This window comes from Palaemon carinicauda, chromosome 19, assembly GCF_036898095.1.
Source record: "Palaemon carinicauda isolate YSFRI2023 chromosome 19, ASM3689809v2, whole genome shotgun sequence".
Classification (NCBI taxonomy): domain Eukaryota; kingdom Metazoa; phylum Arthropoda; class Malacostraca; order Decapoda; family Palaemonidae; genus Palaemon; species Palaemon carinicauda.
In genome coordinates this window covers 121,385,585-121,399,179 of record NC_090743.1, presented here as the reverse complement: position 1 = coordinate 121,399,179, position 13,595 = coordinate 121,385,585, and the positions used below count along the sequence as shown (strand labels likewise).

The 13,595-nt window shown below is 50.5% G+C and overlaps 1 protein-coding gene across 2 annotated transcripts in view; it reads right to left on the bottom strand.

Annotated features, from left to right (window-relative positions):
* LOC137658801 (uncharacterized) overlaps nt 1-12,110 on the bottom strand; it is a 286,791-nt gene extending 274,681 nt beyond the window's left edge. For both annotated transcript variants that reach the window (XM_068393849.1, XM_068393850.1), the window contains exon 1: nt 11,932-12,110. In XM_068393849.1, the coding sequence (XP_068249950.1) occupies nt 11,932-11,992 (61 nt within the window). In that variant the 5' untranslated portion in view covers nt 11,993-12,110. The remainder of the gene's footprint in view (nt 1-11,931) is intronic.
* Nucleotides 12,111-13,595: the final 1,485 nt, after the last annotated feature.

Here is a 13,595-nt window from a genome sequence, read left to right as displayed (position 1 = left end):
CTTCCTCAGCCTCTGTACCCTGTGGTCTGATGGAAAGAATTTCTGTTGGTTGGTGTCAATGATCATACCTAGGCATACCAGTCTTTGAAAGGGAAGAAAGGCCGACTTCTCGAGGTTTACCATAATCCCCAGATCTTGGCAAAGTGCTAGAACTCTGTCTTGGTGCTGAAGAAGGGTTGCTACTGAGTCTGCTAGGATCAGCCAGTCATCCAGATAAAGATGGAGACGGATACCGATCCTGTGAGCCCAAGATGACACTAAGACGAACACTCTCGTGAAGACCTGAGGTGCCGTGGAGAGAACGAAGCACTGCACCTTGAAATGGTATTGCTTGTTATCGAGTATGATCCTTAGATACTTCCTTGAAGACAGATGGACTGGGATCTGGAAGTATACGTCCTTGAGATCCAAAGCGCACATGAAGTCCTGTGGTCTTACCACTTGTCTGACCGTGTCTGCCGTCTCCATGCTGAACGAAGTTTGTCTGACAAACTTGTTCAGAACTGAGAGATCGATGACTGGTCTCCACCCTCCAGATGCCTTTTTCACAAGAAAAAGTCGACTGTAAAAGGGTGGGGGCCCTGTCGAGGACCTCTTGGGAAGTGCCCTTCTCCAACATGGTCTGGACTTTGGCCTGAAGGGCCAGCTCCTTTATGGGTCCCTTCACATGAGTCAGTGAAGGGAGATATTGAATGAATGAGACTCAATACCCTGAACAAATCACAGAGATTGTCCAGGGCTTGGCCCCGAGCTGCTGGCACCTCTGCCAGTGGCATTACAGGCATTCCCCTACTGGTGGACAAGTGGGAGGATTGCCCGCCCTAGCGGGTGCAGCCTTGGCTGCTCCCTCTACTCCCTTTGCCTCCAAGGGAGGACTTAAGAGCCATTCCACTCTTTGGCTGGAAAGGGCTTCTTTAACACACTCTGAGATGTTGACGGCGTAGTCGTCGATGTCCTGTTCGCTGGCGGTTTCCTTACCTATGGCTGCTTCTTCTGTGATGGAGGAGGCTGATAGGGATGAGATGTGAGGGCCCCATGAAGAAGAGAGTCCTGGTTGGATTTCCTCCATCTCTGCGCCACTCACTCGATGTCTTCTGACCTGAACAGAGAGGAAACCTTGAAAGTCGAGTTCATGAGTCTCAACACTGCATATGGAAAGTGACTGAGATTACGGATCAAAGGAGACGCCTCTGGTCAGTGCCTATCTGGAGTGGTCAAGAGGCAAGCCAGAAGGGGCTCATTGGAGACCTCATAATACTTCCTCTGCAGCACAAATGGTGACAGAAGATTAGAGGATGAACCCACACGGAGGAAACTGGAGGAGCCGATGATCTGGGTAAAACGACATCAAGGGTTTGTATGAAAAACTTTATTAATTTGTTTTGATTTAGTTTAATGAGCCTCAAGCTCCTCTAACAAAATGATGTAATCTGTTGTTGTTTTTCTTAGAAGGTAATTGACATTGCGCCCTACGCTCAGTAAGGAGTCCAGTAAAAGCGAGCAAATTATAGTTTGTTCTGCTTGAGAATTAAGACATATGAATCCCATGAAACTGTTAATGACTGTCAATCTACAGTATGAAGGGCAACCTTACGGAGATTAGAGCCACACGGCCTGAAATTACCCCGTCGGATAAGGTATTTGCGAAGGTGCAAGTTAGTCTTATGGTAGAGATTTTATGAAATCTGTGAAGTGACTTGCCAGGGGTTGCCATAAGAAGGGTGCATTAATGATTTATGTATTGTATAAAGATTTCCAGGTTGTGATCAGACGATTTGAGTCTTTTACTGTGGAAAATCTATGTCACAAACTTAAAGGCCTGGTTAAACATGACTCAAGTACTTTCTGAGCACATCTGCTTCTGTGTAGCTAATAGAGTAAGCGTTCTCATATTTGTGAGCTCTAATTTAAACCACAATTCCAAAAGGTTTAAATTCTGTTCACTGTTCTTTGGTCTACAGCCCTGTTAAAAGCTACATACAGAACCATCCACATTGTATATTCTATTATAGGATAACCAGTTGTAACTTCATTATAGTATTGTCCAGAAGCTAGCATTGGGAAATAGATTGTTAACTTTAACTTTCTTGCTTATTGTGAAACTAGTAGTTTTATTGATATGGAAGTACCCAACATGTGAACAGGATTGTTTTTGGCAAATCTTTTCATTTTTCTCTTGGCTAGTTATTGCTGGTAAGTCTCATTTTCCTTGAGGTAGTGCAAAGTGAACGTCGATTGGTTAGACCAAGTGCCTGCTCTAAGAATCTGAGCTACTGACATGTTCTTTTCAAAAGCTAGAGAGGTACTCATACCTCTAACGTCATGTGCCCTGGTCTTTCCTGGAACTGAAAGTCCTGCACTAGAATAAGCTTGAATGATGACTTGCCTGAGCCAAAAGGAAATGGTGTTTTTGGAAATTTTCTTTTTCGTCGTACCCGTGGAGACAAAAACATACTTTATACCTGGGCGGAGATCCGCCGTCCTCTTAGATATTTTCTTATAATTCTGACAGGACACAAATTCAAGTCACCTTGATTATCTGATTTTGGAATTGGTGGAATAGAGAAACCCTCGAACCTAGGATCCCAACCGGATGGGTTTTGGGTTTTGGCGACAAACGAAGGGACAACTTAAAGGAGATATCTCTCCAACCCCTTGAGTGTTCTATCACGTAGGACAACCCATGAATTTCTCTTACTCTCTTCGCTGACGCCAAAGCTAACAAGAAGACCGTCTTAAGCGTAAGATTCCTGTCCACTATATCCTTCAAAAGTTCGAAGGGAGGCTTACTAAGCCTATCTAGAACTCTAGCCAGGTCCCATTGCGGAACCCTAGGAGACGAGGGAGGACAGGACTGCTCAAAGCTCTTGATGAGCAACGAGATGTGTCTAGAAGAACCTAGATCTATTCCTTTCAAGAGAAAAACTTGTCCAAGGGCAGCTCGTACCCCTTTACTGCTGGAATCGACATGCCCAACTCATCTCTGAGGTGAACGAGAAAGACTGCGATGTCAGCTAACGATGCTTCTAAAGGCTTTATTTTCTTTGAAGCACACCATTTAGAAGCTGCCCATTTTGCTTGGTAGACTGCTGTAGAGGACTGTCGCAGGTAAAGTGACATTCTAACCGCTGTCTTGGTCAAATACCCTTGTCTTTTCAGGAGGCTCTGGATAACCTCCAGGCGTGAAGATGAAGGGATTGAGGATTCTCGTGGAACCTCAGAAAGTGTGGCCGCCTCAGGAGGTCTGGTCTGTCTGGAAGAGGCCACGGAGGGAGAATAGCCAGACCTTTAGGTCTGCGAACCACTCTCTCTCCGGCCACCAAGGCACTACCAAAGTCATCTTTAGGTTGTTGGCTGTCCTTACTCTGTTGAGAACCTGCCTGATTAGGGCGAAAGGAGGAAAGACGTACACGTCCAGATTGTCCCACTTGTGCTGAAAGGCATCCTCCAATGCTGCCTTTGGGTCTGGGACAGGAGAACAGAATACGGGAACTTGAGCGTTCAGCCTTGTCGCGAAGAGATCCATTACCGGTGAACCCCACATTCGGATGATGAATCTTGCTACCTCGGGGTGAAGAGACCATTCTGTCCCTACTACTTGGCCTACCCTGCTGGGGCCGTCGGCTAGAACGTTTTTCTTTCCCGGAATGAATCTCGCCGACAGTCTGACTTGTTCCGCTTTTGCCCATTTCAGGACTTGCAAGGCGAGAACGCACAAGTCCTTCGACTTCAATCCTCCTTCCTTCTTTATGTACGCCACTACTGTGGCATTGTCCGACATTAACACCACTGAGTTTCCCTTTAGAAATGGACTGAAGTGTAGACAGGCTTCCTGAACAGCCCTCATCTCCAGAACATTGATGTGGAGAGACTTTTCTTTTTCCGTCCAACTGCCTCTCGCTGCTTCTCCTAGAAGATGGGTTCCCCACCCTTCTTTTGATGCGTCTGTGAAGAGCAGAAGCTCTGGAGGTCCGGAGGACAGTGGCATCCCTTTCAGAGTGTTCGCTCGATCTTGCCACCATTCCAGGGACTGTTTGGTCTTCGGTAGAACTGGAACAATCACGTCTGGGGAACTTCTCTGATCCTACCGATCTTATAAGTTCCACTGGATGCTCCTGAGTTTCTGTCTTCCTTGGGGGACCATCATCTCTAAGGACACTAGGTGTCCTACCAACCTCTGCCAATCCTTTGCTCTTCTGGGTTGACCCGCCAGGAAGGGACGGAGAACTGGGTCTAGATTGGTCAGCCTGTCTACAGATGGAAACGCCTTGACTAGTAAGAAATCCAGGACTATCCCCAAGTACGTCATCTTGTTGGTTGGGAACAGATGAGACTTGTCCAGATTGATGGTGATGCCCAGAGTTTTGCAAAGATGAAGAAGCTCCACGCCTTGTTGCTTCAAGACTTCCTTTGAGGAAGAAAGGAGTAACCAGTCATCCAGGTACCGAATTAGACGGATCCCCGTTCGTGAGCCCAAACAGAGATCGTCGTAAAAATTCTTGTGAATACCTGGGGGGCTGTGGACAGGCCGAGGCATAGGGCTCTGAACTGCAAAATCTGGGCACCCCACTTCACCCGGAGATACTTCCTGCTTGTTGGATGAATTGGGATTTGGAAATAGGCATCCTTGAGGTCTATGGATATCATGAGATCTCCTTCCCTCAAGGACGCCATGACCGTTCTTGGGGTGTCCATCTTGAAATGCGTTTTCCGAATGAATTTATTGAGGGCTGACAGGTCTATCACTGGTCTCCAACCTCCCGTTGTTTTCTCTACCAGGAAGAGTCGACTGTAGAACACCGGACCCGGAAGATGAACAGTCTTCATTGCTCCCTTCTCCAACATTGTGGAGACTTCTTCCTCCAAGGCTGCTCTCTTCAGGGGTCTTTGGGTGCCAACCACTCTGCCTGGCTTGCTGGAATCAAGGGAGGTGGAACTTCTACAAAAGGGGGCCTGTAGCCCTCTTTCAAAACAGTTACCGTCCACGGTTCTGCCCCGTGGAGTTTCCATGCTTGCCAAAATTGTCTGAGGCATCCCCCTACCTGAGGCTTGGGCAGGGGAGGGGGCCTTCCACACTACCTTTATTCAGGAGGAACGTCCTGAACGGCCTCTCCTGGCTGAAGAGAAGGAATTCCTATAGGTGGAAGGGGCTGAATTGGTTCCCCTTCGGGAGGGATTCGCTGACTGAGCCCACTGTGATGTCGAAGGTACTCTCCTCACTTGAGATGGGGAAGACCAAGAACTAGCAGGCGCCTCGGATACAGGCCTTCTAAATACCGGTCTCCTCTCCGATTGAGCCTTCGGCAAGATGGTATCTTTCTTCTAAGCCAGTTTCTCCCCAACTTCTTGGAAAGGTCCTTTAGGACCGAGTCTCTTCTCCTCAAGACCCAGTTCGCAGATAATGCCAAGGCCTGGACCGTGAGAAACCTAAGGGCACAGCAGCCCGATCCGACCAATTCCTTTAGGGTTTCTCGCTTGGTAGGATGTCGAGCCACGAAGTCGCCTACATGGCGCACTTGGTGACCTTCTCCTGGCTCAGGATCTCAGTGGCTCAGAAGGACACGTGCCAGTTGGAGAGTCTCTCAAGAGGGACTCCCCTTGTGAGTTCTTCCACAGAGTGGTGTAAGGGAAGACCCAGGCAAGACTCCTTGAGGATCTTGAAGTACCTCCTCTGGTGGACTCGAGGAGGAGGGAGGAGCTTATTACCGGCACTCGATCTACTGGAGGAGGCAAGCTCAAAGAGCTGGCCCTCGACCTTGTCCCTGGCACTCTTCATCCCCTGAGACCAGGGCAAAGCTGCACTGGCCCTAGAGGGCTTCTGGGTGTCGTAAACGCGGTCCAGGACCGTGTCCTTCCCTTCACGAGGAGGGACCTCAGGGTCTGGGATCCCGTTAAGGCTCCTCATGAGGGTCAGGACTTGCCAGAATGCGTGTTCTGACTCCTGATGCTCTCCTCCCGAAGGACTTGCAGCAAAGTCTCCTGTCCCCAGTGGCTCTTCTTGGGGGGGACACGTGGACATCCTCGGCGGCTCTAGACGGCTCCTGCTTGATCCTCGCTGATGATTTGGGAATCGTCTTAGAGTCCCTAGGCTCCCTCCTGGGCGGGATACAGGACTCAAGCAGTGAAGAGGGCAGGCTCTTTTCCACCTCCGGACGAGATGACCTCTCGGGGAGAGGCGGAGCCTCGCCCATTGGTGTGATGGGGGAGTGTTCCGGCTAATCCGACTCTCCTGAGGAGGGGTAATCCTCATCCACAGGGGAGGGCGAGAAGGTCGGAGGGGGAGAAGGAGCCTTGCGCAAGGATCTGCGCGGAGACAGAATAGGCCTCGGAGGAGGTTCCACAGGAGAGACTCCTCTCTTCCTCTTCAGGGGGGAGGAAGCTGCCGCTGGTTCGTGGCCCGAATCAGAGAGGGCGAGCTTGATAGCCTGCACAAGGGCTCTGACTAGGGTGCCGAACCAGGTCTGCTGTCTGACAGTCAGCGCGACTGTCAGACACACCCTCTGGAGGGAAGGGGATCGAGGGATCCCTAGGAGGAGTCGACAAACGAGGGTTCGCCTGCAGGGCTGAAAGAGAATGGTCCCTAGACCTGTCCGGGAAGCACCCCTCCTCCAGCGAGCACGCTGGTCTGCGCTTGCGGGGAGGGGAACGTGACGAAGAGGAATCCGCCTGACGGCGCTCGTGCTGGGGCTCGTAGGCCGGGCCCTGGTCAGGATCGCGCGTGAATGGCTGGCGCGATACTGGAACCTCGCGGGGGCGGGCGCGAGGGCGCGATGGCACGTAGGCGGGGATTCAGGAGCGGTGGCGCGATAGTGCACTGCCGATAGCGCGGGCGCGTGGGCGCGTGAGTGCGCAGCAACAGGAACGGGAACGTGGTCGCGAGAGCGTGTAGGCGATGGCGTGGGCGTGTGGCGAGCAGGAGCTGGAGAGAGGCGGCCGAACGCACGGGCGCACAGCGACCTGGTGCGACCTGGTGCGGCCCCGAAGGGCGCGAGATAACAGGGGCGCCTGAACGCGTGTCCGGAAGAACCGGCTGAGGGCGCGTTAGCGCTGGAGCAGGGTCGCGAGCGACCTGGGGGCGAGGAGGTTGGGGCTGGTCGGATAAGACCGGCACACTTGCCTGTGGGCGCGTTGGTCGCGTCAGCGATTGTGGGCGTGCATGGCGCGCATCAGGATACGGTTGCACCGGGGTGCGTTGTTGCGGTGGCCGCGCAGGGAGCGCCGTTAGATGAGGGCGCTCTGGTGTTCGCTGAGGGGCAACCTTAGTTGTCTTGAATACAGGAACGGGGCGTGTAGCAGGAACAGGGCGCGTTACCGGAGCGTCGTGCGCGATTGCATCAGATGCAAGCTCGCGCGGTCTGGAGGGAGAGCCCAGAGGCGGCCGTGAGCGTCCGCGCGCTAATTTGGGCACCTGCTGGGCGACGCGCTGAGATGTGTCAACGCGAGTGGGCGTTAGTGTGCACGTGGGCGCTGGAGCCGGAACTGCGCGTGGGCGCTGGAGCCGGAACTGCGCGTGGGTGCGTGTCGCTCGTCTCCCCAGTCAGGCGCGACGAGTCCGAAGGAACCTGTGGGCGCCTGTGCGCCAGCTCAGGTGCCTCTTGGACCGCGCGCGACGAAATAGGAACTGGAGGGCGCCCAGGCGCTGGAGGGCGCCCAGGCGCTGGAGGGCGCCCAGGCGCTGGAGGGCGCCCAGGCGCTGGAGGGCGCCCAGGCGCTGGAGGGCGCCCAGGCGCTGGAGGGCGCCCAGGCGCTGGAGGGCGCGTGGACGCAGGTGGCCGCTGGGGCACCGGTGGACGCGTATGCGCAGGTGAGCCCTGGAGCGCCGTGTCAGCAACTAGGCGCGTATGCGCAGCTGAGCACTGGTGAGCTAACTCAGGAACTACTGATGGGCGCGATGGCGCAGGTGGCCTCTTGGGCACAGTTGGGCGCGTATGCGTAGGTGAGCGCTGGCGCGCTTTGTCAAGAACTGGGCGTGTATGCGCAGGTGAGCGCTGGTGCGCTACCTCAGGAACTGCTGGAGGGCGCCGGGGCGGCGAAGGGCGTGGGCGCACAGGGGGGCCCTAGCGCGTAACAGGAACGGAGGCACGAACGCCTGTGGGCGAGCGCCGAGGCGCTAAGTCAGGAACAGCAGCAACATCAGCATGCGAGCCCTCAGACGGAGCCTGGCGCTTGAGGGCAAGAGGCGCAGTTTTGCGCTCAAGACCCTTCAGCCCGAAGGGCCCGGAGACTGCGCAATGGCAGTATCAGGAGGTGCGTCACGCGCATCAGGAACTCTGGAAGTGGATGGTCTGGGCGACAGGTCACACTGTCCCGAAGGACGACCATCCTCCGAAGGGGATCGCGAACGATCCCCGGAGAGGTAAAGGTTGGTAGCTGGCAGGACAGGAGAACCGCGAGTCGTCTCCTCCGCAGAGGATTGTGGTGACGACGAGCCGAAGAGGCGCCTCTTAACACCCTTGTAAGGGGAAGGAAGGCCTCTACGGCGAAGTGAAGGACGAGCCTTCCGCCTTATACGCCCACGAGGGGGCGTGGGATCAGCAAGCTGACCTTCGATGGGCCTCCGAAGAGGAGTCTCTGTAAGCGAACTCCCCCGAGGGGGAGAATCGCCGGCAGGAGAGACCGTGAGACTTAGATCCTCCCTCAAAGGATGTTCGGAGGGAGAGTCTAAGCCTTCAGATACCTCAGCCACAGGAACAGGAGTTTGGCTAGACCCACGGGATGTCTCCGTCACAACAACATCAACCACAGACAGAGGATCTATCTCCGCTGAAGTTGGCGATTGTTTGACGGCTGCACCCAGTTTGATCATGTCAAACAGGGCTTCCTTGGAGGGCGAACCCCGAACCCCCAAGGAAGCCCAAAGCTGCAATAAATCATTGTTAGACACACAACCCTCCTCCGAGGGAGAAGGGGCAGCTGCCTCGCTATAGGAGGCAACTACCTCTCCCGCACCACGGGATCGGTCAAAAGCACAGCGGTCTACGCTACCACTCGCCGGCCTCTCGGAAGAGGCCGCTCGAGGGGGAGCTTCAGAGGAGGAAAGGGCAACGGAAAAAGGAGTCCTGGAATTTTCTCTTTTCAGAGAAGCCTCTGAAGGAGAAAGATCCCTTTTGGCCTTCTTCTTACGGTGCCGGGCAAACCTCTCCCACTGGGAGGTGGACATTCATCAGATACGTTACCACTATCACACCGTTGGCCCCTACAGTGAGGACACAAGGTGTGGGGATCTGTGTCGACAGCCGACATAAAGGTCCCACAAGGGCGGCCAGGAAGTTCAGCGCACGTACGCATAACGGCAGAGGCCAACTTCAATCACACTGCGAAAGAAAATGCAAACAGACAGATTAATTATGGCAGTCAAAGCGAGGGAGAGCACAGACAGGTCTGTTGTCTTCCCGAGCCAAAAGTAAAGTGAAGAATTCACCGGTGTGTGTGAGGGGGGAGGGGTAGCAAGCTACACCTCCCTAACTAGCGGCGGGGTAGGAAACCCTCGTTAAAATTTTTATGGCTCGTCATTTCAGCTACGCCGAAGTAATTACCCCATGTAAATAGCGTGGTTTATATTTCAGTTACGGAACAAACACTAGGCAGGTTTGTCCAGGGTTGCCAGCGAACACTGGTGAGCACTGGCGAATTTTAGCGAACGCTGCCGGGCATCAGCAAATGCCGTAGAGCATCAGCAAACACTGCCAGGCACCAGCAAATGCTAGCAAGTGCTGGCGAGTAATAGCGAATGCTGCCAGGCATTAGTGAACGTTGGAGAGCCTCAGGGAACGTTGCTGGGTGTTCACCCTTCTCAGTTCACATTGGTAAGGTATGGTCTACTTGTGTGCACTGGCAAGACGAGAGCTGATAGATGCGCTGGCTTGCACCCCTTGCAAAGGTGAGGTGTGATCTACCTGTGAGCTCTCGCAATGCGAGAGCTGATAGAGCGCGCTAGCATTCTCGCTTTCTCAACTCGCACAGGCTAGGTGTAATCTACCTGTGCATGGTTGCGAGGCGAGAGCTGATAGGGCACGCTGGCTTGTGTGCCTTTCTCGGCTCGTAAGGGTAAGGTGAAGTCTACCTGTGCACCAAAGCAGTGCACTTGAGGCAATAGTAAACTGAAGCTTTGCGAACCACCGAAGCAGCGCACATTTGGGGTAACAGCAAGCTGGAGCTCTGCAAGCTACCAGAGTAGTGTGCACTCACAAGTAGAGTCTAGCAAATCCGTAATGGGTACTAAGGCGAGCAACCTTACTCATGCTCTTCCTACCCACTATAGAAGTTGAAGAGTAGCTATATGTCATTCCCTTGGAAGGGAACGAAACAGGCTGTGCTGAACTAAAAGAACATCACTTTCTCCCTCGTAAGAGGTTGAAACCAAAAGGCGCAGGTCTCGAAGTTCCTGGCCTTGCAAAACTCTATGAGCTTTGTTGTGCCCCAAAGACACAATGTAGGTAATAAACCCTAAGATGCATATAGCCTACGAGTAGTTTCTCCCTCGTAAGAGGTAGAAACTATGGGGCACAGGTCCAGAGGAGTCTGGCATCACAAAGTTTTGTTGCGTCCAAAGGGACGATGTAGCAATAACCCCGAAGAGTTATAGCCTATGAGACTCGTTGATGAGAACGGCGGAGAGGAGACCGCAAGCAGTCCTGCATCTACGTTAAAGACCCCGGAGGGAAAATGCTAACGAGACACGTTTTGTACCCTAAGGGTACGACGGCGAAGAGAAGGAACTGCATGCAGCCACCTAACTCCTTCGTTGCCTAGGTCCGAAGAGCTAGAGCAGGACATGGACAAATCCAATAGCCGATGCAGGAATCCCCCAAGGGGGAAGTCACTCAAGCGAAGGCAGTCTGTTCCTTGTATGGGAAAGGCAAGCAATCCCTGCTGCCGCTGTTGGTAATTCTCCCTACAAGCAGGATGATTGCAAGATAGTGGCGGTGGAGCGGCTCTCCCTCAGAAGGGAAAAAAAAGCTCAAAGATGGTGAAGGTTAACTTTACCTCGGAAGGGAAAGTTGTTCAACACCTGGAGGCGGGCCTCCAGACTTCACTCTCTGCTTCCCGTCAACAAGCCTTATTCAAGTTGAAGGTCGGTATCGAGTGGTGCCTGTCAAACGTAGCCGAAAGCGAGTCTCTTGGTTTCCCCCCAGAATGGATCCCCCTACGACTGGAAAGTCCGAAAGGAACCAGTCTACCACTGCTCTTGTTCCTATGCCCGATCTGCAGGAACAAATGTGAGCAGAAACGGAGGGTGCTACAGTAAACTGTAATTGGCTCAAAACCATTACTTAGCGTGAAGATCCGAAAGTCTCAAGGAAGGAAAGGGTTACTGCAAGCGGCAACGGAAGAGACTTCCTCCGCTGGTAGAAGACATTACTTTGCTAAGGGAAGCGACGGAGTCCACACCTAAGGGAAATATGAATCACCATCTGGAAAGAAAAATTATATTTTAAACTTTAGGCCAGCTACTGTTAATCGTAAGTCGGGTCTTAACTCTACCGAGGCAAAATAAAAAGTGACGGTTAATTACTAGCCTTAGGGTGAGCTAAAGATATGGCAGTCTGAAGGGGTCACAGCCCCTGGTAGGAAAGGATACAGCTCCTAGGTTAGGTAAGGTTGGGAACTTTATGTTGGTTGATGTTCTTGAGTTTGTTTGCCTTTACAAGTTCTTGTGTCATAACTTTTGAAACTTAATTTAAAAAACAAATTAGTAAAATTCAATAATTCAATTCATCAAAAAAAAAAATAAGATTCATAAATATGCAGATCATTATTAAAGGAAAGAGAGTTACAAGTTCTATAAGTCAAACCTGATTAACGAATGGGTCCAAATAAAACAATAAATTCATGTGATAAAAATCATAAGTATTTTAAATATAATTGATAAAAGATGAACATGTATATGCTACTAAATGATCACATCTGAGACTAGATAAGCAGACTTACCCGAATTGTTAACAATACACAATAATGTAAGCAAAAATATTTGCTTTTTAAATCTACTCATTTTCAAGACTCTTGTTTTAAATCTCTTCAAAACTTCATATGTAACATTAATTACTTCACAAATGCCAAAGCAGATTCTATCCGCAAATAAATGGTTTGTTGTGACTTGTGAAGCCCAATGTAATAGTTTCTTGAGTCATAGAGTTTGTAACGGCTCTCCTGTATGCCATGTCTTTGTTTCAGTTTAATATTTATTTTCTTGTTTTCAAGAATTTGTGAATACTATTTCTATATTTAAATACGTTTTCTCCATTTTATATTTCCAGTACTAGCAGGCTATTTATCATATATTCTTCCTTTCTGGACGTTGTTTCATTATTCATAAGTAAAATGCACCCATTTATTATATTTAGTTGTTTTGCAATCAAGAGGTTTAAAGGCCACTCATGAATGGCAGAGGGAAGAGACAGTGATATTTCCCTGGTTAGCAGGGTAATGCCCTAGAGACTGAACATATATACATATGATCAGCGCCCAAACACCAAAACCCCTTCTCCATCCGAGATAGGACCAGGGAGGACCAGGCAATAGCTACTGATGATTCAGCAGGTAAACCTATTGGCTCCCTCATACCGCACCCCACCCCAATCCTAGCTCACAAGGATGGTGAGGTTACAGACAATACAAGAAACTATCGAGTTTGAGCGGGGGGACTCGGACCCCAGTTCGGCGAATCACCAGACAGGGACGTTTCCAATAGGCCGTCACAAAACCCAAAGTTCATCAAAGTTTCTTCTTTCTCATCATATAATTTACATTTTGTATAAGCAATTTTACTTTTTTTCCCCTTCCACTGTAGATCTAGTGTGTTGGTGTTATGTAGATTGATATGTGTTAAGCAAAGTTAGATACGCAATATGAAGAAAAGACATTTCCTGTATTATTCCATTGAGAGTTTTCTAAAAGGTATGTTAGTATTCACTCGATGGATGACATTGGCCAGGGAGAGCGAAATACTAAATTTGCTAAAAGGAAAGAGGTTTCCTAACCATTCAGACATACGAGTATATTCCGATAGGTCCGAAAAGTAATGAGAAACGGTTCTATCCGCTCGAAATTCACAACCTTGGTGTTTACTGTAATTTTATATTAAACCCAGCTACATTATTCTGGATGCTGTATGGCTATATACAAAAAAAAAAAAAAAAAAAAAAAAAAAAACTGAAATGGGAAAGAGAATTACATGTCCAGAGAGACTTTTTTTTTCTTTTAGATGTTATCGGATCTTGCCTAGTATTTCATACGACAGCAGATCGATCTCCGCCCAAGGCCGTGAGTTCAATTGTTTTACTGGGGGAGGCCACAGGTGTGGTTGGGCATCACTGTGGGGGGTTGGGCTTGCCCAGCTGACGTTCTGGTGAGTATCTATTCCGATGAAACTGGAAATGAAACCAGGCACCTTTACCTTTAATTTGACTTCAAGTTAGAAGATATTGACCAGAAGGCGAAACGCTTACAGTGAACCATGTGATATGTATAATTAGCACTACACTCATACGGAAATTGTTCAGTTTTCACCACTCACTCAAGAGTAAATCCATCGGGTAAACCATGCACGTTTAAAACTAATTTATCATATAAAAAAAACCAATGTAACTAATGTA